The 22,980-nt window shown below is 51.2% G+C and overlaps 1 protein-coding gene across 1 annotated transcript; it reads left to right on the top strand.

The window, feature by feature from the left end:
* The first annotated feature begins 2,063 nt into the window (after window positions 1–2,063).
* Window positions 2,064–5,821, top strand: LMX1B (LIM homeobox transcription factor 1 beta). Its single transcript, XM_028494307.2, has 5 exons — window positions 2,064–2,255; window positions 2,447–2,524; window positions 2,667–2,733; window positions 4,955–5,119; window positions 5,432–5,821. The coding sequence occupies exons 1-5, from the start codon at window positions 2,100–2,102 to the stop codon at window positions 5,587–5,589; spliced, it is 624 nt and encodes a 207-aa protein (XP_028350108.1). The 5' UTR covers window positions 2,064–2,099; the 3' UTR covers window positions 5,590–5,821.
* Window positions 5,822–22,980: the final 17,159 nt, after the last annotated feature.

The following is a 22,980-nucleotide window of genomic DNA, read 5'->3' as shown; positions in this document are numbered from 1 at the left end:
ACCTGGACACTATCACACACAGGTGTAGGTGCATGTGATCACAGATGCACACACACAAGCACATAAAATGCATGTGTGGATACCCATGCCCAGGAGTGTAAATACACAGACACATGTCCATGTGTAGACATGTGCTTACATGCCCAAGCATGCAGAAGCCCACACCCATGTAAACAACATGTACACGCACGCCCCAGCACACTCACGCAGTCAACACCTATGCATGTGGCCGCACACGCTCATCCACGTGCTTACATGAACTGTAGCTTGCACACACGTGCTGGCACACCCCCTGCTCTCTGGCCCACCACCCTCCCCCGGCTCTTATCCTTGCTGTGGCCACACACCCCCAACAGCACAGCATCCCAGGGGTCTCTCCCAGCACCGGGTCTGCAGGCGGCAGGTGTCTGATCTGATGCAGCCTTTCTGCATCACCCCCCCAGAGTCTTCAGCAGTGGGGAACAGCAGCCCCAAGCTATTCCCTTTTCCCCCGCTGCATGGGGAGACTGGGGCCCTCGGTGGCGGAGGGAGAGACTCCATTTCCCGGGGTGAAGCCTCCTCTCTACCCTGCTCCAGCCCCCAAAAGACTTTACCAGTTTGGAGCCCTCCTGGCAGGAAGGGCAGGGCCAGCCGGGAACAAGTCTTAAGGAGGGAAGAGTCAGGGAGCAAGCTGGCACCTTGTCATTCCTGGGGGTGGCGAAGATGGACTGGAGAGGGGGGCGTGGGGAGGAGGTGCCCTGATCTGCTGGGCCTTGTGGGGAACCTGGAGCCCATGGTCACAGGACCTGCCCACACAAAGGAGCACTGTCCCTGCCAGAGCCTTTGGAGGAGGTGTGAGCTCCCAAGCCACCTGTACCTCTGTCCATCCCTGGGCAGGGCACCACGGCGGCCAGGCTGCCTGGGCTCCTGTGGGAGAGCAGAGGCCAGCCAGGTGCCATTGGCACGTTCACGCCAGGCCTAGGGAGGGGTTCTCGGAGGGAGGTCCCCTCCACAGGGGCTTATGCTCAGAGGAAGATGGTCTAGGAGAAAGGAGACCAGTTCAGACTCGGGGTCAGCAGGAGGCGTGGGGGCTGGGAGGGAGGCTCTGCTATCTGTCTGGGGCTGGCATCTCTGAGACCCACAACTCGGGCATGGAAGTGGGTGTGGGTGTGCCTCCGGGTGAATACACATGCTTCTGCATGCAGGTGTGTGTGTCTGTTCAGATGTGTGCATGTCTGTATGTCCCTGCCTGTGAGCATGCACCTCTACGTGTGTGTGTGTGTGTACGCGTGCACATGTCATGGTCACATGTACTCCTGTGTGAGAACGTCTGGAGTGTGTGTCTTTGCCCATCAATTCTTAGTCCCTGGAAGCTCCAAGGAAGCAGGCTCCTGGTAGCCTCCCCTCTGGGCCGTGAGGCCCAGCTAGTGCTGGGCTAGTGCCGTGGGAACTGGTTTTCCCAAAGGCTGACATGCTGGGCTGGGGTCTCCCGGGCACCGGAGGCCGGCAGGACAAGGTGGGTCCCAGGCAAGATGGGTCAGGGGAAGCCCAGGCCCAGAATGAACACAGATGCGAGCATCTCTCCTCAGGCGGGCCATGGGCCTGCTGAGGACAGCAGATCGGCCACAGGTGAGCATCCTGTGCTCCCTTCAGCGTGTCCAGACGCACGTGTACACCTGCGTGCTTCTGCAGTGCCCATACCTGTCCCCATGTGGGCCTGTATCTCTGCCATTCTGAACGTGTGCGCATCTGAGTGTGCAACGCATGCGTGCTTGTGTGTCTCTGCCTGCTCACCAGGGTGCCTTGCTGTGTGTGTCTGCCTGTGGGGTCAGCAGAGCATGTCTGGGGGCCTTGGTTCAGGTCTCCCTGGGGGTCCAAGATAAGGAAGTGAGGAGTGTGTGCTGAGGAAGGTGACACACAGGGCCTGGATGGGAGATGAGAGACTAGATAGGCAGGGCCTGTGGGCCGGGGGAAGGGGGTGGTCTTTACCCTGAGGGCACTGGGGAGTTGTGTTAGCAGGAGGTGATGGGATCCCATCAGGTAGCAAGTTGCCTGAGGATACAAGGCTGACAGGCTGGGGTGTGTCCCCCACAGTGAAGAGCGAGGACGAAGATGGGGACATGAAGCCGGCCAAGGGACAGGGCAGCCAGAGTAAGGGCAGTGGGGACGACGGGAAGGACCCGCGGAGGCCCAAACGACCCCGGACCATCCTCACGACGCAGCAGCGAAGAGCCTTCAAGGCCTCCTTTGAGGTCTCCTCCAAGCCCTGCCGGAAGGTGAGGGGCGCCTGGGGTGGGGTGGAGGCTGACAGCCCCGCACGCGCTGCCTTTCTAGACACCACCCCTTCTGCTCCTGCTGGGGGCTGGGCGTCCCTCCCCCTCCCCGCCCATCCCCCCAAACCTGCTGCCTCCCAGCTGCTGCCCCCGGCCTACCCCCAGGCCTGACCCGTCTCCCTCTCTATGGGCAGGTCCGAGAGACGCTGGCGGCGGAGACGGGCCTCAGCGTGCGTGTGGTCCAGGTCTGGTTTCAGAACCAAAGAGCAAAGGTGAGTACAGGCACCTGCCACCCCGCTGGACAGGGGTGGGATGGGGAGGGGGTGCAGGCACAAGACCAGGGGCCTGATGAGGGTGGGGTGGGAATGAAGGGGGGCTGGAGGCGGAGACTGGCACACGCTGTGTCTCCTGCAGATGAAGAAGCTGGCACGGCGGCACCAGCAGCAACAAGAGCAGCAGAACTCCCAGCGGCTGGGCCAAGGTGAGCAGGGCGGCCCGGGGTGGGGCTCAGTCTCTAACTAGACTCCCAAGAAACCTCCCGCAAAGGCCGTCAGAGCTCAGGGAGCTGCTGCCTTGGAACCTGCTGAGATAGTAAAGGAGAGGGGCAGTGGGGGCTGTGGGACACAGGAGGGGAGATGGCAGGGCCGCCGGCCCAGAGGGGTGGCGGAATTTCCATATTCAAAACAGCATTGTGGGCTTCCCTGGTGGCGCAGTGGCTGAGAGTCTGCCTGCCGATGCAGGGGACACGGGTTCGTGCCCCGGTCCGGGAAGATCCCACATGCCGCGGAGCGGCTGGGCCCGTGAGCCATGGCTGCTGAGTCTGCGCGTCCGGAGCCTGTGCTCCGCAACGGGAGGGGCCACTATAGCGAGAGGCCCGCGTACCGCAAAAAAAACCACAACAAAACAGTGATGCGGTGTGCCAGGCACTGTTCTCACCGTTCCACACGCTCCGTCTCAATTCTCACAGATCCTTGAGAGGAAGGGCATCGTTACATCCCATCTCACAGATGAGGAGACTGAGGCTCAGTGAGACTAAGGGACTTGTTGTGATCACTCAGCTAGTAAGGGGCACAGCCAGGCTTCAGCCCGGAGTGTAGGGCTCCTGAGCCTGTGCTTTTAACATGACCGTACACCCTACTGTCCACAGTAGAATTCAGCAGAAGTCTCCAGAGAAAGTCTGAAGGTGTTGAGGAGTCCAGGGTGGACTGGGCTTTGCCTAGATGCTGCTTCCACAACTTGGCCTGGGGCTGGCCTCCGCAGCCCCATGGGGACATGGAGCCTTCTAGGTCTTGAAGGGAAGGCACTGGGAACTCCCTGAGTCTGCCAAGCTGGGGTAGGGGCCTCGGCTGCCTGCTCCCAGGCAAGCCGGGGTCTCTGAGGCAGATGCCAAGGGATTGATGGGCAGCCCCTTCTACTCAGAACTCTGGGACCAGACCAGGGTCCCAGGCTGGACCTTGGGCTTCAAGGCCGTAGCCTCAGAGCCCAGCTCTTCCTGTCTTCTCTCTCTGCCCCCTCTCCCGAGATGGCCCAGCCTTCTGAGGCTGCAGCCACGGCCTCAGGTCTCCCAGCCTGCTCCCAAGCTGTGTCTCACTCTCCGGTGTTCCCAGCTGCGCCCTGGATGCAGCCTCCCCAGGAATGTTCCACGGTCCCCTCGAGCTCATCACAGCCCATACTGCACTTCATACCGCTGCCCCGGCTGCCACATGCACAAAACACCCCCTACAGCTCCCCTACCCCGTCTCAGCAAATGGCACTACCACCCACCCAGTACCCACACCAGGAACCCAGGAGTCACCTCCCCCGTCCTGTCCTACACGCACTGCATCTGCTCAGTCACCAAATCAGGCAGTGGTTTCTTGTCCCATGTCCCTCGTGCCCCTCTTAGTCTTTCCCGCATCTGCATTAATACGGACCCAACCCCCCCCAATGGTCTCCTCCTCTGGCCTCCACCCTCCCAGACTTTCTCCACAGTCCCTCCACAGCTAAGACCCTCCACTGGCTTCCTACAGCCTCAGGGGAGCCCCCACTCAGCTCAGGTCCCCAAGGAACCATCTCTCTCCCCAGGCATGACCTTCTCTTGTCCTCACGCTCCAACCCCATGGACTGGGCTCCTTGCTCCCACAGGGAAGTTTCTCTCTTCTCTGCCTTTGCTGCCCTTCAGCCTGGCATGCCTGCCCCCTGCTCGGCTGGTTGAACCTCTGCTGGTTGTTTAAGTCGCGTGGAGGTGGAGGGCCCCTTCCTCCAGGAAGCCTTCCTTCCCTGAGCCTTGTTGGCCGGGGTGCGGGCTCCACCTTGATGCTCCCAGATGCAGGGCACGCACTGCACCCATATGTTATCGAATCAGTACTGGCTGCTCACTGGAAGCCTCTGTCTTTCCCAGGCTGGGAGCTCCTGGAGGGCAGGGCTGTAGGAGGAAGGGAGGAGGTGGGGAGGGAGGGCTCTTTTTGGAAGAGACGCTGGACTGTGTGTCTGGGGAAGGTTGGTGGGGTGGGGGGGGGTCAGATATGTAGGCTCAGTGACCCTAGAAGGCCACAGGCAACCTCAGCAGGGGCAGGGCTGGGAAGGAGGAGGTCAGAGAGACCGCAGTGGGCAGCCTGGACTGGGGGGTCGTGAGGGAGGTCATGGGACTCCTGGGGTACATCTGTGAGGTCTCCAGGACAGGGCAGGCAGGGCCAGTCAGTGAGGGCGTGCTCTGTCCCCAGAGGTCCTGTCGAGTCGCATGGAGGGCATGATGGCCTCCTACACGCCGCTGGCCCCGCCGCAGCAGCAGATCGTGGCCATGGAGCAGAGCCCCTACGGCAGCAGCGACCCCTTCCAGCAGGGCCTCACGCCACCCCAAATGCCAGGTGACCACATGAACCCCTATGGTAAGCCGCCCGACCCCCTGCTGCCCCAGCACCGCCCCTGCCCCCTGCCTGACCTGGCAGGCCTGGGGCCGAAACAGCCACCTCCCGCCCCAGGGCCCCCCGAAGACCCTTCCGACACAGCCCACCTGCCTCCTCCTGACCGGAAGGGGGCGCCCTGAAGACCTCACCCACAGCCCCCAACCCCTCTGGTCGGGCACCGACGGCAGGTCTTCCTGTCCCTCCCTCACCTCCAGCCACACTGCCTGTAGGGCCAACAGGGCCCCCAGGAGCCCCAGCCTGTACCGCGGTGCTGACACCGCCTCTGCCCCCCAGGGAACGACTCCATCTTCCACGACATCGACAGTGATACCTCCTTAACCAGCCTCAGCGACTGCTTCCTCGGCTCCTCGGATGTGGGCTCCCTGCAGGCCCGCGTGGGGAACCCCATCGACAGGCTCTACTCCATGCAGAGTTCCTACTTCGCCTCCTGAGAGCCAGCCGGGCCGCACGGACGCTTGGGCAAGGGCCCTGGGGTGGGACTGCGGGCCGCAGAGGCTGCCCCACCACCCGCACAGACTCTACAGACAGCCATACGGTGCCCTCCCCTCAGCCAACTGGGCCTGGCTAAAGTGCCCACTGGGCACAGCCAGACGGGCAGACGGGCACAGCCTGGGCAGGGGCTGTGTCCTGCCCACAGAGACTGTCACCCCCAGGGACCCAGAGCTCTCGGACAGCCACTCATCTCCCAGCCCCACCTCGGCCTCCATCTCCTCCTTCCCCCTCCCCATCTCTTTTATGGGAAGCTTAAATTCTCTCTATTTTTTTAAATGTCCTCTCTCTGTCCAGGCCACCTCCATGGCGTGGGCCTAGGTCGAGGCAGGGCCCCCGTGCATGCCCCCAGACGATGGTGTGAGAAGCGTGTGTACCTGTGCCCTGCAGTGTGCCCACCTCCCCCGCCTCTGAGGTCAGGCCCGCCAGCCTAGGATCACCCCTTCCAGCTGGAGCCTGGAGCAGGAGTAGGGAAGAGCCTGGCAGGTGGGCCAAGCCCACCACAGCTCTGCCCTGAGGGGGAATCATGGCGGGACCAGGGACGGGTAGGTTGAGCCCAGGCTGACTCAAAGGGATGGAGACATACATGCAAACGCACACACTTAAAGGCACACCCATGCGGAAACGCACACAGATACACAGACATGCTGAAAGAGACAGACAGGCCTCTGCGGGTCAGCCCTGCCCTGTCAGGAAGGGGGAAGAGGCCAGACAGGGGCAGGGAGCCCCTCTGATAGCAATAGGAGGGGAGGGAGGAAGCAAGGAGGATAAGGTGAGCTTGAAGCACGTGGACACAGATGTATCTTAGCCTCTGCCCAGACAGGGGCTGCCTGGGCAGAGACAGAGGCCGCAGAACCAGGTAGAATCAGACCAAATGGCAGAACCTCCAGGCGAAAAAGCATCTCAAAAGTCACCCACCTGGCACTCCACAGGATGTTTGGTTCCTGCCCAAGCCACTGCTGCCTCTCCTCGCATACCTCGAGTGACTTCATCGGGCCCCAAGTCAGCTGCCTTTTCTGCTGATTTCACCTCTGCCCTATTCAGCCCCGAGTCCTCGCTTCTCAAAGGCAGGCTTTTCCAGCTTCTCCAGCTCTTCCTTTTAAACTGTGCCGCCCAGCCTGGCTCCAGCTTTCCCTCTAAAGGTATGGAACAGATATAACCCAGTCTTCCCACTGTCATCAGCCAGCCAAAGTGAGCAGGTCAATCACCTCCCCCACTTTAGGCACCCTGCCTCTGTTAATGTGCCCTGAGATCCAGTGAATGGTTCAGGGCACATAACCTTGGAAACTCACCCTGCCCTTTTGTAACCAGAGCCCCTGACCCTGACACACGTGTGACAGCTAAGCCACAACTCTCATCTGTGTGTGTGTGGAGCGGGCACTTATTGGTCCCTGGAGAGCCAGTGAAGGACCTTGACTTTTTTCTTGTTATGTTTCCTCTTATTTGATTCATTCCAGCCTGTGGAGTTGCTCTGCGCCCCAACTCTGTGACCACTGGTTTGTTCTCCCTCCTCAGCACATCTGCCGATGTAAGGAGTCGGCCCTGTGTGTCTCACCCCAGGCATGTGGACCATTTTGTCAAACACCCTGCTAGGAGCCAGATACACTGTATCAACCTCTGCCCCCAATCTACCCAACTCTAACCCTGTCAAAAGAGGAAGTGAGGCCAAGCTGATGGGCCCTGTTCTCAGTGACCCCTTGCTGGCCCCTGGAGGCCACTGTGTCCTCAGCCAGTGCTCATGGCTCTGCTTTCCATTCTACACTGAGCCCTAGGCTGCAGAAGTCTGCCTGGTCCAGCCTTTGAGCTGATGGGATGATGGGTGTCTCTCCACCCGTCTGGAGAAGGGCCCCTCTGTCTGGCCCTTCCTGGGATCCTCAAAGTTCACCAACATCCTCTGTGGTTTTGCTTCTCTGTCCTCTGGGGAGACCTCAGTCCCTCCAGAGCATCCTAAGCCAACCTCCCCGCCCCTCCTGGGCTTCTGCACTCACGTCTTGCCGCGCTCTTCACCATGGCAGAGCTGTCAGAGTGGAGATGCGGCTCAGAGTCAGCCCTCAGGCCCCAGCAGCCAGCCTGGCCCTTCTGGGCTCTTCTTGTTCTACACAGAACTTCCACAGGGTCTTAGTTGATGTCCTGAGTCCTTCTGCAGTCTCAGCCCACCTAGGTTCTGTGCCATCTCTTGGTCCTGGGTCACCACTTGTCCCTTAGGCAGCCACTCTGGTTTCTTGAGAGATGGTCCCCTTTCTCCTCTTATGCTAACACAGTCGAATCATGCCAGGGGCACTGGGGCAGGTCCAGGGGTAGATGTTCTCCCCCACCAGTAGGCCTGGCCCTTCTCTCCCAGACTCTTTAAGTTGGAAGGAACCTCAGGAATGGGTCAACTAGTCCACCCCTTATTCTGCAGCTGGAAAATATGGGCCAGGAGAGGGGCAGGGACACGGCCTCTCTCAACTAGTCAGCGACAGAGCTGGAGCAGAGAATAGGGACACCACGCCAGCTCCTCATCCTCTGTGTCTGGTGAACGACCTCCAGGTCAGGGGGCATGACTTGTCTTGGTAAAATTGCCATTCTGGGGCCTCATAAACCCCAACTCCAGCCTGGGCTCTGCCTCGGCCATTACACTGCTCTCTGCCAGGAGCTGGTACAGGACACCCATGCTGATGACCCACAGATTGTCAAAGCAAGAGGGACCTCAGCCCCTCGTGCCAAAGATGCCCCATCAGCTAGTTTAGGTAGCACCTTTGCTGTACTGCAGCTCGCTGCCCCCAGGCTCTGATGCCCACTCTGCCCAGCCCTGGACTAGGTGTGGGGGGACAGATGCACAAGATGTAGGCCCCCCCCGCCTTAGGGGCTCTCTCCTAGGAGGAGAGGCATACACATTCCATCCCAAGCCTGTCTGGACATTGTTGGGGACCCATTTCTCAGATGAGGAACCTGAGGCTCAGAGAAGGTCACCCAGCAGAAGCACGCAGAACCAAGCAGGCTTGCTGGGGTCTGGGGCTAGCTGAGATGGCCAGGCTCTTCCCACTTCTCGTAGGAAGTGCAGCCTTGACCTGAGGTGGGGGGCGTGAGTAGCCAGGACCACCCCCGCCCCTGCCGCACCATCACACGGTGCCTGGGTGGGAAGCCCAAGGGAAGGGGGAGGTGACAGTCTGGTGTCTGGAGGAAGAGGGAGAAAGTGAGAGGTGGGCAGGGGCAGTGCTGGAGAAAGGCTGAGTCCTGTTTCCCTTTGAGGAAGTTGAGGCTCAGAGAGAGGAAGGAACATGCCCCAGGTAACACAGCGAGTGTTACCACCTACCCCGTGGAGCCTTCCAGGGAGGACACACAGAGGGACGCTGTGGTTCTAAGGGTCAGACCGTGGGCTCAGCAGAGCCCGTAGAGAAGGGGCCAGTGCCAGTGGGCTGGGCATCTTGGGAGGCTTCCTGGAGAGGATGAGGTAGGGGGGTCCACCAGGTCCAGATGAGCAGGGCCCCAGCAGTGAGGCTTGGGGGAAGGAGAACTGGCTGAGCCCTGCCTGGGCCCAGCCTGAGCTCTGGGCACCACCTGGGGTGAGAATCTCATCTGGGAGAACCTGCAGCTCTGGGCTCACTCTGCCCCTCGGGGAAGGGGGTCCACGCTCACGCGCACGCACACAGACACACTCACACCCAGACACACATGAAGGCTCACGGACCCACACTCGTAGACATGCCGCCTGGGGGCCAGGGGAGCAGGAGGGACCCTCCAACGTTTGGACCTTGGACGGTGCCACTTCCAATGGGCCTCTCTGCTGTGCCCCTGCCCCCTCCAGGGTCCCACGGGAGCTCAGCCCAGCCAGGTGTGGGGACCGGGCCACCGGCCATTGCTGTCCTCCTTGTACAGACTCTCACTGTCCACCCGCCATCCCCAGACACATTTTATTTAATAACTTGTCATTGTTAAATTATTTATTAGCGTTTACCACATCACCACCCCACCCTGCCCTCCACTCTCACCTTCTGCCTCTTCCCACAAAAGCAGAAAATGGAAACAACAAAAAAAGATGAGACATCAGTATATTTGTAAATAAACCAACCTGTACACGTCTGTGGTGCCTCTCCTTGGGGGGAGGCTGTGCGGGGCCTGAGCCAGTCCTGCATGAGACATCAGCAGATTTCTCAATGGGCACCAGGGACAGCAGGTCAGGAAGGGAGAGCCTGGGGTCCCTGGTCTAGCCGAACACACTCCCTTGTCCCATCCCATAACTGTCATCTCCCCAACCTTGTCCTATCCCAACCCCGACCCATCTCCATCCTTGAAACAAATGCATCCCTCCCATCCCACTCCATCCCTTTCCCCAACACAATCATTCATTCAACCAACCAATATGAAGGGCCTCTTAAGTGCCAGCCACTAGGCTGAGAACTGGGGCTTGGTCCCTGCCTCAGGGAGGTAGACAGTGTGGTGTGAACTCAGTTGAGGTACAGTGCAGCCTTGTTATAGGAGTACCCAACCTCATCTGGAGGGGCAGAGCATCATGGAAGGCTTCCTGGAAGAAGCTACATACTAAGCTGAGATGGGAAGTTAGCCAGCATAGGGGCACTGAATGGGGAGGAGTGTCTGCGAGCACTCCAGGCTTGTGCAAAAACTCAGGGGCTGGCAAAATCTTGTGAGTCTCTTAAACTGCAAGAATAGCTAAGTTTGGGGCTGGGGGAGAAGCAGTGAGGCTGGAGGCAAGGCCAGACCATCCAGGGTCCTGATGCTGAGTGGAGAATAGATCCAATTAGGTCAGATGGACTGGAGACTGGGGTCAACTGGGTCACCTAGGTGACAGATGACAATGGCTTTGACTAGAGTGGTAAAATTGGGGAGAAAGAAAGGGGCCGATCCCGGAGATACTGGTGAGAGGGGAGTCAGGGCAATATCTAGGTTCCTGGATCACTGTGATGGGGTCCCTGGAGCACTCTGATCTGGGGCACGTGGAGCTGAGGGTCTCTGGGGCATCCAAGAGGTGTCCTGGACAGGGCTGAGCCTCAAAAGGACCAGATCTGAGTATCCAGCTGTTCAACAACCAGGTGGATGGTCACTGAGGCACAAGGTGGGCGAGCTCACCCAGGGGAATGTGACAGGGAGAATGAAGCTGAGGCCAAATCCTGAGGAATCCTGAGGACTCGGGGCTGGACATGGCCCCGGGATCCAGGGGAGATGGGGGTGGGGGTGGGGCCGCGGGGTGGAGATGGCAGAGCCTCAAGGAATGTGGTTCTCAAAGTATGTTCCTTGAGGTCTCAAGTTTCCTCAGAGTACCTTGGGAAGTATCAGTGTGTGCGCATGCGTGCCCACGTGTCTATGGAAATAGCTCTATGGGTCAGTGTGCCTGGGTAGGTTGTGTAGGAAGCTGGGAGTCTGCACGTATTGGTTTACGGTGTGCAACTGGCTGTCTAGATCTGTGTATGGAGTTGGGTGTCTCAGACTTGTGTCTGTGTGTCGGTGAAGACCTTTGCACAACCACACCTGGGTGTATCATTGCACATAGCTGCCTGGTTGTGCATCTGGGAGGGCTCATGCCCACAGACCTGAAGTCCTGATGCGCTCCTCCTTCCCTCACCTTCTGGTTGCTCCTTCTCAGCCTCCTCCCCTCTCCTGCAGCTGGGATCACCTGGAAGCCACCTCAAGCATCTCTTCTGCCCGGGGGCACCAGCGCCCCTGGGGGCAGCTCCGCCCCACTCTCTCCTGCAGGCTCGGGTGACCTCGGGTGACTCCCAGCCCCAGGGGCTTCTGGGTGAGGCCCTTCCATTCATCGCTTTCTTCGCACCCCACACACCCCCGAGAGGAAGATGTCAAGGTCCCATGTTTCAGAAGGGAAACCCAAGGCTCAGAAGGAGGAAATGACCAGTTCAATATGACAAAGCCAACAAGAGGCAGAAGAACCAGGGCTCAAAACCAGGTTTAGCTGTAAACCCATGGTCTCAACACCACCTCGGATGCCTCCCTAAGCCCACACTCTCTGGCCCTGCAACCTGGTCCTTCAAGGTCAGGCCCAGGGACCCAGGGAGCAAGGAAACTCTCTCCTACCTTCAGAGTGGCCTCACTGAGGCTCAGAGAAATTAAGTCACTTGGCCTAGACTGCACAGCACAGAGGCAGGACTAAACTGGGTCCTCCAACCAAGCCCCAGGCCTAGGCTTCTGAGAGAGGAGCCTCCCAGCTCAAACCCCCCACCCCACTCCCAGCAGTGGGCTGCCAGCTCTCTTGCCGACAAAATCCTGTCACTAAAAAATGTTTGGGGGGTGGAGGGGAGGGGCTGTGCTAATCCACTGCTCCCCTCTCTCCTGCCTGTCTTCTCCCCACAGCCCAGAAAGTGAAGTCAGGGGAGGGGGAGGAAATGTAGGCCGAGTATGGAGACAAGAGAGGGTGTGGGAGAAGGCCTCCCTCCAGGCCCCTCTTTCCAGAGGACCAATAGTAGCCAAGTCCCTGCCACTGCCAGTCACAGACTTTAGCTCACGGACCCTCACAACAACTAAGAACAGCTCTTATCCCATGGCAAAGATGAGAAAACTGAGGCTTGGAGAGAAGTAACTTGCTCCAGGGTGATTCCTCCCAGGAACCTGGGGTTGGAGAGGGTCTAGACCACGGTTCTGTGGGAGTTGAGAAGAGGGGTGGTCCCAGGAGAGGAACGTGACTCTGAGCCCACCCTACGAAACTTGTCTTCGAGGGTCTGAGGCCCGGCCCGGTCCTGCCTCTGGAGTTCACCACTGCTGCCTTCCCTGAGAAAACTGCGGGGTTTTAAGGCTGGATTGGAGAAGGTGAGGTCTCTGCAGCAGCTACGTGGAATGCGGATCCACCTGACAGATGGGCGGTCCAACAGGCATTAGGAGGATGGTCTGAAGGAGGGTGGCTGCATACAGCCCTGCAGTCCCCCACCGTGATGAGGGGGCGCCCCCTGGGCTCAGGCAATGCAGTTGGCCTGCTCGCCCATGGCTGACCTGCTGGAAGGTTCGACGGGCACTGAGGCAGAGAATTAGGTGGCTGAGGGGTTCCACCCATTGCCTCTGGGAGCAGCCTTCAGGGAGGCTCACCGTGCACCCTACGCTGTGCTAAGCCTTGCATATCTCGTTCCACTTTCTCCTCGAAGCCCCGTGGAGCAAAAACAATTGTAATGTCCACTTGACAGTGAAGACTCTGCTCTCTTCAGTTCCTCCTGTCCTGCTGGCCAGCACTGCTCTGCCTCAGATGCCCCCTTTTGGCCTCTGAGTGTCCCAGACCCCACGCCAGGCAGACCTTGACCCCGGGCACTGACGGATGGACAGGGGGCTCTATTATGGCTCTGACTGCAGGGCAACCCCTGGGCCTTGACTGGAGAATGGAGACAGCCCCCGTATTGCTCATCCCTTGCATGGCAGACCCTCCCAGGACCCTGCCCGCCTGGGAGGAGCATACAAGAAGGAGCTGCGAGACAAGCACGAAGGACTCAAAGCTGGCGGAGGGGGTTCGTCCGCTGTGCCTGGGAAATCAGGGGAAGGCTCCTGGAGGAGGGAACAGCCAGAACAAGTGCTCAGAGGTTGCAGCCTCAGAGGACCAGTGAGGCGGGGCACACCCAGCTTAAATTCAGGGTCCAAAGGCCAGAGACAGCAGGAGGTGAGATGCCCTCGCTGGGCATGCCAGGGGTCAGTCAGGCCCTTGGCAGTGACAGGACAACTGGCACATCCCATACTCTGATTTAGCTGAGAATCAAGTGAGGACACTGTGAGATTTTGAATAATAAAGAGGAGTATACGTAAAGTACCTATTTGTGGCCTAAAGAGGAATAATAAAAACCAAAAACCTCTCTATCCGCTCCCTAGGTTACAAAAATGTACCAAAAACGTACATTTGCAATTCCTTGGAGCCCTTGATGTGCCCCACCATGGTCCCAGAAGCCCGTTTCTTCATTTGAAAAACTCTGATTCAAATCGGAGCCAAATCTGCAACGAAGTGAAATGCAGGAAGTTCTCAGCACAGAATCTAGCAAGAACGGGCCCAGTGGCAGGGGGCCCCTCGTGCATCTCCTGTCTGCACGGAACATCCAGGCGCCTTTCTGTGTGCAGCACCCCACTTTCACTCCTTACCTCCCTTGGGGTGCTTTGCTATTAAATCCCCAACACAGACCAGAAGCCAGTTTGAATTTTGCTTCTGAACCTGCGGTCACCCATTAGGCCACGAGGTGGCAACCGGGAGTCAGGCAGGTGACAGCTGAAGCATCAGTTAGGCTCAAGAAACAATGCAGAGATGGGGCAGGCTTAAGATCGCGGCCAGAGAAGGAAGGAGGGAAGAAACTCTCCTTCTGGGAGGCTTCTGTGCACCAGGCCCTGTGTGAGCGGTTTACAAGGATGATACCATGCATTCCTCAGCATTCCCATCTTACAGAACAGAAAAGTAGGCTCAGAGGTGTTTAGGAAGCTTCCTGAGGCCACACAGCTAGGAAATGGCAAAGTTGAGATTTGAACCAGAGCTGGGGCAGTGACAGAGACAAAGGAGGAGGAAAACAAGGGGAGGGGGGAGGGGGGAAATAGCAGCCTTTCCGCGAGCCCTTGCTTCAGCGACTTCCAGCCTTGTCTGTCCGTCTCACTGATTCCTCACACTCACCTATGAGGCAGCTACTGGCACTACCTCCATTTTACTGATAAGGAAACTGAGGGTCAGGGAGTCTTCGTATCCTCAGCGCCCTAGCTCCTGGGGAATCAACCCTCCCTGAGCCCAGAGGGAGGAGCGCAGGGGTGAACAGAGGACTGCAAGGCACCCCCCACAGTCCTGCCTGGCCCATTCTCCGCCACCCCTCCTTCAGTACCCAGGGAAGCCTCGTTCCCCAGGCACACAAAGGGGGGCTCCCTCACCAGTGCAAGATCCAGCTCCACCCTCAGTGTGTGCTGGTCCTTGTGGATGCTTCCAGCACAGGGGATGCAGGTCACAGTTGGGAGCCCCAGATTCAAGGGTCAGTATTTCATTTCATCAATTTTCAATCATTTCATTCTGATCATTTCATTCTGATCATTTCAATCCTACCAATGGGGGGCAACTGATCTGGTGGGGGCCTGGGGCTCTGAGGGTATCCCGTCCCATCAAGCTTCAGAGAATGGGGGAAAGTGCGATGATGTCAAGTTCCAGGCCCAGCTCTGTCAACTGCCGGCCATGTGACCTTGGGCAAGTCACTTAACCACTCCAAGCCTTGGTTGGTTTCTCTGTACACAGAGGGACAAGCATAGAGCCATCATGAGGGTCACATGAGCAAGTGAACCAGGCACAGGGTTCAGCCAACCCCAGATGCTCAAACAGTGGGGCTAAGATCATTCATGGGTGCTCCTCACCCTGCCTACCCAGGAAGCTAACTCAGCCCAGAACACTGAACCAAGAGGAGCCCAAGGGCCCTGAAGGTGGTGGATGGGGGGGTGGTCCTTAGCACTGACAATGGCAAGGCTCCCTTACCCCTTTAGGCCAGGAAAGCTTCCAGGAGCTGGGTTTCCTGTGACACCAGGCTACCTTTCCCCATGCTCGGAGGCTGACAGACACCTGGGCCTCCCATGACCTCAGGGGCCATACCAGAGGAGGCATCGAGGCACATACGGTCAGCCAGGCCTGAGTCTCACGGCACAAGTTACAGGGATGCTGGTAGTTATGCTATCTGAGCTCTTGGCCATGAGCACATGCCTGGCCCTGTCTGGTGCCACACACACAGAGGGGAACCCCCTCCAGTTCACCCACAGCTGGAACTGGGAAGCTGTGCCTCAGGGCCAGGCAGTGGGGTACTTCATAAGCAACAGAGGTCAATTGAAAAAGTGAATTACTGGTGCTGAGTTACTAATAAGCAAACAATCAAGTTATACCCACCACAAAAATGACCACAAACAGAGCGACTGTGACAAGAGCAGAAACCTGGAGTCATGCTCTGCAAAGCAAAGTGAAGCTGCAACTCTGGAAGAAAGCAGCTTACCACAAGGGGTCTTGTTGCTTATAAAATACTCTGCCAACAACGAATAATAATGATAATAGTGATGACGGCCAGGACAATAACGATAGCTACTGAGTACTGGGTACTCATCATAGGCTAGTGCCTTCAGATACGATCTCATTTCATTTTCACTCAAAGTATTGTCATCCCCATTCTACAGATGAAGACGCTGAGGCTCTGAGAGGTGAAGGAGCTTGTTCCAGGTCACAGAGCTAGTGAGTGGCAGATCCTGAGAGCAACTTACCACTGTAAACAAGCAACTCTGCCTAGAAGGAAGGCCAGGACAGACAGGAAAAGCCCCAAATATTTTGCAACTCTGCCTTTCTGAGGGGTGGAGCGGGCTTCACCGGACCAGGCTCCAAGCCAAGGAGTGCCTTGGAATGGCCTGAGAGACAGAGAAGGAGGCCACATCCCAGGGCAACAGGAGTGAGGATTCAACAGCAAGGCCGAGAGGTGTGGCCCGTCTTAAGCTGCCTCCCAGGTGCTGGCCGGCAGGTTGGCTCAGACAGGCCAGGACAAGAGAAGCAGGGAGAAAGGGAGACTGACAGCCAGAAAGCCACCCTCCCTCTCACGGCCAGCCCCGTCTATCACAGGCATGGTCTGTGCCTCTTGCATCACTGCCTTGTGCAGAGGGAACAGCGGAACTCTGGGCGGTCAGCCACTTGCTAAGTTCACACAGCCAGCTGGCACAGATGGGAAGATGGGGAAGGGAAGAGAGAAGCGTGGGTCCATTTTCACAGATTAAAAGCCCCCCACACCAGGAGAGTCCAGGGAAGAAATCTTGTAGATTAGGAGCCTAGAAAGTTGATGAACATCAGGCAGGTCAGGAGAAGAAGCAGGAAGAAGTAGGCGTCATCCATGGGGAGGCCAGATATAGAAGCAGGTGCAGGAGCTGGGCTGGAAGTCTGGACTGGGACCCCTGGGAACCTGGCCACACTCCCTGAGGCCTTTCCAAATCACTGGGAGAGGTGGGCACCTGTCTCAGAGGTGACTCCTCAAAGCCACGGCACTGCTCAAGAGGGGGCCTGGCCAGCTGCACCATTGCAGGGGGGACTCTACTACCACCAAACAGGAAGAATATTAAGACAAACTACTGAGATTTCTTTTTCCCTGGAGTTTTTACTTTATATTAGTTGGCTGCTGTGTTGTTTGGTACAAGGTTTATGATTATTTTATCTTTCTCAGGGAATGTATCTTTCTTCATCAGCTAATGTCTGTCTCTGTCCTGTTCAATGCTTTTGGTATTGAATTCTACTTTGATAATAATGTTGGTACTCCTACATTGTTTTTTGTGTGTGTGCCTTAACCTACTATCTTTGTCTCTGTCCAGCCCTTTATTTTATAATCTTTCTTTGTTCTTTTTTGGTTATATCTTATATTTTCTTAAGTGTGTAGCTGGAGTTCATTTTTCTTTTTGTTATGTCTGATACATACACAAAACTTATAACTGACATAAGTTGTGACGCATAATAAGATAAACACCTGTGAACCCAACTAGAGCATTACGAAAGATAGAAACTAGGACACTACCAAGATCACTGAGTTTTCCTGAGTATTCCAGCCCATCCCTCTCCTACCTCATCCTGAAGATAACCACTACTTGTATTTTGTGTTTATCATTGCCTTGCTTTAAAAACAAAAACTAATTCCTGATCCCATAAAACTATTATTGTTCAGTTTTCCATGTTTTTGAACTTTATGCTAGTAAAATACTATGCATAGTCTTCTACTAGTTCCATTTTTTACTCAATATTGTAGCCAACATTCATCCACATTCTCGCATGTGACCGTTATTCATTGCTATCTAATATTCCATTTATTTTGTAATTTTCCTATTGCAGATATTTGGGTTTTTCCAATTTTTCATTAAAACAAACAGTGCTGCAATGAGTGTCCATCTACATGACTTCTAACGCACACATACCAGAGTCTTTCCAGAATAGAACCTGGTGGGGAGTGGCTGGGTTGCCAGGATATGCACAGGGTCAGCTGTGTCAGACAAAGTCTGTATCTTCCATGGTGATTTTACTATTTACACTCTCACCAGCAATTAAGAAGAGTTCCCATTGCTCCCCATCCTTGACAGTACTTATCGATTTGGCTCTGCCCCAAAGGATTAGTGAGGTTGAGCATCTTTTCATATGTTTATTCTCCATCTGTGTTTTCTCTTTTGTGAAATGCCTATTTACGTCTTTCACTCAATTTTCTTTCGGGTTGTCTTTTTCTTATTTATTTCTAGGGTTTTTAAAAATATATATATTCTAGATACAAATCCTTCACTAGTTTTATGTGCTACAAATAATTTCTTCCAGCTTGTGGAATAGAAGTTCTTCATTTTAATGTAGCCTGATTCCTCATACATTTATGGTTTGTGCTTTTTTTGTGTGTCTTATTTACAAAATCCTTCACTACCTGAATCAGAAAGATATTTGCTTACATTTTTTCTTAAATTTTAAAGTTTTGACTTTCACATTTAAAAATTTAACCCATTAAGAATTTATTTTGGAGTACAGGTGAGATAAGGATCCAACTTCATATTTTTCCATATGAATAATCAAGTATCCAGGCACCTTACATCAAATAGTTAATACTTTCCCAGTCATCTGAAAAGCCAATTCTATCATATGTCAGCTTTCTACACATGTGAACTTTTATTACTGTTGCACTGGTCTGTTGGTCTAATCCCATGCCAATACCACATGATCTTAACTACTAACACTTGATATTAAGTCTTGATTGCATTTAGGCATGTTTAACCACCATTTCTTCTTCAGGAGGGTACGGCTAGTCTTGGGCTTTTGTTCTTCCACTTAAAATCAGCTTGTAAAGTACTTTTAAAAATCCTATTGGGGTTTTGATTGGAATGACAATTACTCTATAGATCAATATGTGGAGAACTAAACAGGATAAATCTCCCTGTTTATTAAGTCTTCTTTGACGTCTTTCAATAAGGTTGTATCATTTTCTGCAACAGGTCTTGCACACCTTTTATTAGATTTATTTTTAGATTCCTTACTTTCTGTTGCTATTCTAAATGTTGTCTTTTTCTGAATTGTTTTATAAGCAAGTGTAGAGACGAGCAATTTCGTTTTGAATATTATCTTATATCCTGTCACCTTCATAAACTCATTAATCCTAATAATCTCTTGGTATATATTATTTTGGATTTTTTAATGTAGATAATCATCTCACCTGGAAATGATAGTTTTGTTTCTTTCTAATCATTATTCTTCTTTCCTTCCTTTTCTTCTCCTTCTTGTTCCTTTTAAAATATTAAACACATTGGCTAGGACTTCCAATAAAATGTTGATTAGGAGGATATTAAGATCCTTATCTTGTTTTGTTAAGGATAATCCTTTTTACTTTTTATTAATAAGTACGATTTTGCTAAATTTTGTAAGTTAAGAAAGTTCCCTTATTTTCCTAGGAAGGTAAGAATTTTAATCATGAAAGAATGTTGATTTTGATTAAATGCTTCTTCTACATAGATCTTCTCCTTTAACCTATTAATGTCACTGCACGTTTACAATTTAGTATATATTAATAACATTATAGAACATGTAATACATGCTAATATGTAATATAGTATCTACTATACATAATATAATAATACATAATATAGTAATATTAATATTATATTAATATATAATATATATTAATGTTAAACCTCATTAGGTCCATGGTATAAACCTGGTTTGGTCATGATTTTTAAATATCTTGTTGGATTCAGTCTTCTACTCTTTCTTGATTTTTGCATTTAGGCACATGAATGAGGTTGTCCTGATTTGAATAATAAAGTTATACTGGTTTCTCAAAGTGAGCTGATAAGTGTTCCCTTTTTTCTATTCTCTGGAAGAGTTTGTATAAAATTGTAATATCTGTTCTTTGAATGTTTGAAATCATCTGGGCTTGATGTTTTCTATGTGGGATTAGCAACCTATTTAATTATGTTTACTGGTTATGGGATTATTCAGGATTTTTTTTTTCTTAAGCCAGTTTTGATAAGTCATGTGTTCCAAAGAATCTGTGCATTTTGCCTGTTTTAACATTTATTTAATACAAAGTTATATAGAATATTCTTTTTATCTTTTTAATCTCTGCTCTAGCTGTAGCAATATTTCCTTTCTCATCCTTAATGTTATTGATTTATGCCTTTAAAAAATTCTTTTTAAACTTTGCCAGATGTTTACCTACTTTATTAGTCTTTCAAAGAACTAATTTTGGCCTTGTTGATTCCCTCTACTGTATCTTTATTTTTCTATTTTATTAATTTATGATATTTTTTCCTTTTCTTTCATTGAGCTTTTATTCTTTTCCTAGTTTTGTAAGTTGGATGCTTACCTAATTGTCAGCTTTCTTTTTAAAAAATATAAGCATTTAAGGCTCTAAATTTCCCTCAAACTACCACTTACACTGCATTGCAAAAGTTTTGATATGCAACATTTTCATTCATAAGGGCTTTAAAATTTTCCAGTGTGATTTTTTTCTAACTCATAAACACATAGAAAAATTTTTACTCATTGTTTTATCATTGATTTTTAACCTCGTTGCATTGCAGGTTACAGAAACATGATCTGTATACCGGATATTATAATTTATTAAGAATTGTATTATGTTCTAGTATGTGGTCACTTTTTATACATTTCCCTTGTGTGGATGAAAACATTTGTATTCTCTAATTGTTGGATTCAGGATTTTATCTACATCCATTTGTTCAAGTTGTTAATTGTGTAGTTAAAATCTTCTATATCTTAATTTTTTCTTTGCTTGACATAGCAATAACTACAAGAGATATGTTGAAATCTTCCATAATAATCATGGATTTACCAATTTTTCTCTGTAGTTCTGGCCATTCTTCCTTTGTATATTTTGAGGCTATTTTATGAACTGAATTGTTTTATCTTCCAGTTTCATTAAAACTTTTATCATTATTAGGAACTCTCTTTATCTTTTATAATATTTAACTTAATGACTATTTTTTTGATAGTAATAAAGCCACTCCAGCTTTCCTTTGGTTGATATTTTTTTTCTCATGAATCATTTTGGTTTTTGTTTGTTTGTTTTAATATTTATTTATTTGGCTGTGTCAGGTCTTATTTGCAGCACACGGGCTCTTCGTTGCAGCATGGAGGATCTTATGTTGAGGCATGTGGGCTATAGAGCACGTGGGCTCAGTAGTTGCAGCGTGCGGGCTCCAGAGCGTGAAGGCTCAATTAGCTGTGGCACACGGGCTCTCTAGTTGTGGCATGCGGGCTCTAGAGGGTTCAGGCTTAGTTGCCCCGTAGCATGTGGGATCTTAGTTCCCCAACCAGGGATTGAACCCGTGTCCCCTGCACTGGAAGGTGGATTCTTAACCAGTGGACTACCAGGGAAGTCCCCTCATGTATCATTTTGAATGCCTTTATTTTCAGCCTTTTGGTGTCCTTATGTTTTAGGAGTGACTTTTGTACACAATATACAGATGGATTTTTAAAATATTTAATATTTCAAATATTATGTCTGTTTTTTTACTAAAGAGTTTAGCACATTTACAGGTTTTACAGTTAGTGATAAATTTGGATTTGTATCTGCCATCTAATTTTGTACTTCCTTTTTGATCCACCCATCTTTTCCATGGTTCTTGTTACCCTTTTCTCACTTTTTTAAAAGTTGAGAGGTTTTGCCCTTTTATTCCATTTCTTTTCCTCTACAGATTTGGTATTTACATACTCCTTTTCTATTATTTTTTAGAAATTGCCCTTAAAATTTTATTTTTCAAACTTTAAAAACAGTCTAGGGTTAATAATCATTTAGTCCCCCTGCCATCCCCAGATAATTCAAGGACTTTAAACCACATTAATTCCAATCACCCTCCCAACTTGTATATGATTGACATCCAGTATTTGAGTTCTACCTTTTTTTTCCTTTTTTGCCCACAAAGTAGACATTATTATTGCTATTAACACTATTTTATACAGACACTTTTGGTTTAAATTTACTTACTTGTTTACCACTTCTTTACTCACCATTTGTTCTTGTATATCAGACTTTCCTTTTGGGATCATTTTTACTTTCCTTTAATAAAAGTCTGTCAGTGGTAAAATCCCTCAGGTTTTGTTCATGTGAAGATGACTTTATTTTGTTCTCATTCTCAAAAGATAGTTTTACTGAGTATGCAAACCTAGGTCAATAATTATTTTGTCTTGGTAATTTGAAAATAGTTTCCCATTTCTTATGGATTTCTATTGTGGCTATCAATAATTTTACTGTTAGTCTAAATGCCATTCTTTTATAACCAGTTTGTTTCTATTCTCTGGTTGCTTCTAAGTCCTTATCTTTACTTTTGGTCTTTTGCAAGTTTACTACAATGTGTCTACAAGTGGATTCACTTCTCTTACAAGTTCTGAAAAGTTCTCAGCCATTATCTCTTCAAATATAATCTCACCTTAGCTTTCTCTGCTCTTTCCTTGTGGGTTTCAGCTGCATAGTAGACCTTCTTATTCTTTTCTCCGTTTCTCTTAACCTCCTTTTATATTTTACATCTCTTTTTTTCTCTGTGCTATATTCTGGGTAATTTCTTCAGATCTACTTTCCAGTTCATAATTTTCTCTTCAGCTGCATCTAATCTATTTAGTCCATCTCATGAGATTTTTATATCACTGATTATAATTTTCATTTATACAAGTTCTATTTGGTTTATTTTCAAATCTTCTGGCCATTGTAGACAGGTTTTTATTCCACATATTTTTTTGTGATGTGATTCCATCTTGTATTTCTTTGAACATTTTATACATGATTGTTTTATATTCTGTATTTGGTAATTCCAATAGCCAAAGTATTTAGGAAGGGCGTATTGTCTCAGCGTATTGTTTATTGTATTGCTGACTCTCACTCAGAGTGGCTTGTTTCCTTGTAGTTTGGTGATCACTGATTGTGAGCTCAAACTTTTAATTTAATCTGTGGGAATCCTGAGGGCCTAAACTGGAGGTACATTCATACTGATGGCATTTGCATTTAGTCGGGGCTGTTATTAACCTGGGACTACTTCAGCCACCTTCAAGAGACCTTGGCACAATTCAGGAGTTTCAAGTTAAGTTCTCTCACCTTGCCTCTGCCCTAGACTTAATTTGCCTATCACAGCGCTTATTTCAACATTTAGCCTGACTTTCCTGTTTACCTGTTAGTGATGACTCCATGCTTTAGTTTTAGTTACTCGTCTTGTTGAGTTTTTCTTGGCAGAGGATATTTAGTCCTTAGAGATTTCCCTTACTTTCTAACAAACTCAGCAATACATTAAAAATAATGGTTTGTTTTATTTTGTTTTGTTTTTGTAATTCATGCAGAACCTAGTTGTATTTTAGTGGGAGGGCCTTTTAGAGCACTAGTTCACCATCTTACCAAAAGTGGAAATCTCATGAT

Source organism: Physeter macrocephalus, chromosome 9 (assembly GCF_002837175.3).
Source record: "Physeter macrocephalus isolate SW-GA chromosome 9, ASM283717v5, whole genome shotgun sequence".
NCBI classification, from domain to species: domain Eukaryota; kingdom Metazoa; phylum Chordata; class Mammalia; order Artiodactyla; family Physeteridae; genus Physeter; species Physeter macrocephalus.
The sequence above is the reverse complement of the archived record's forward strand: the minus strand, read 5'-3'. Positions and strand labels throughout refer to the sequence as shown.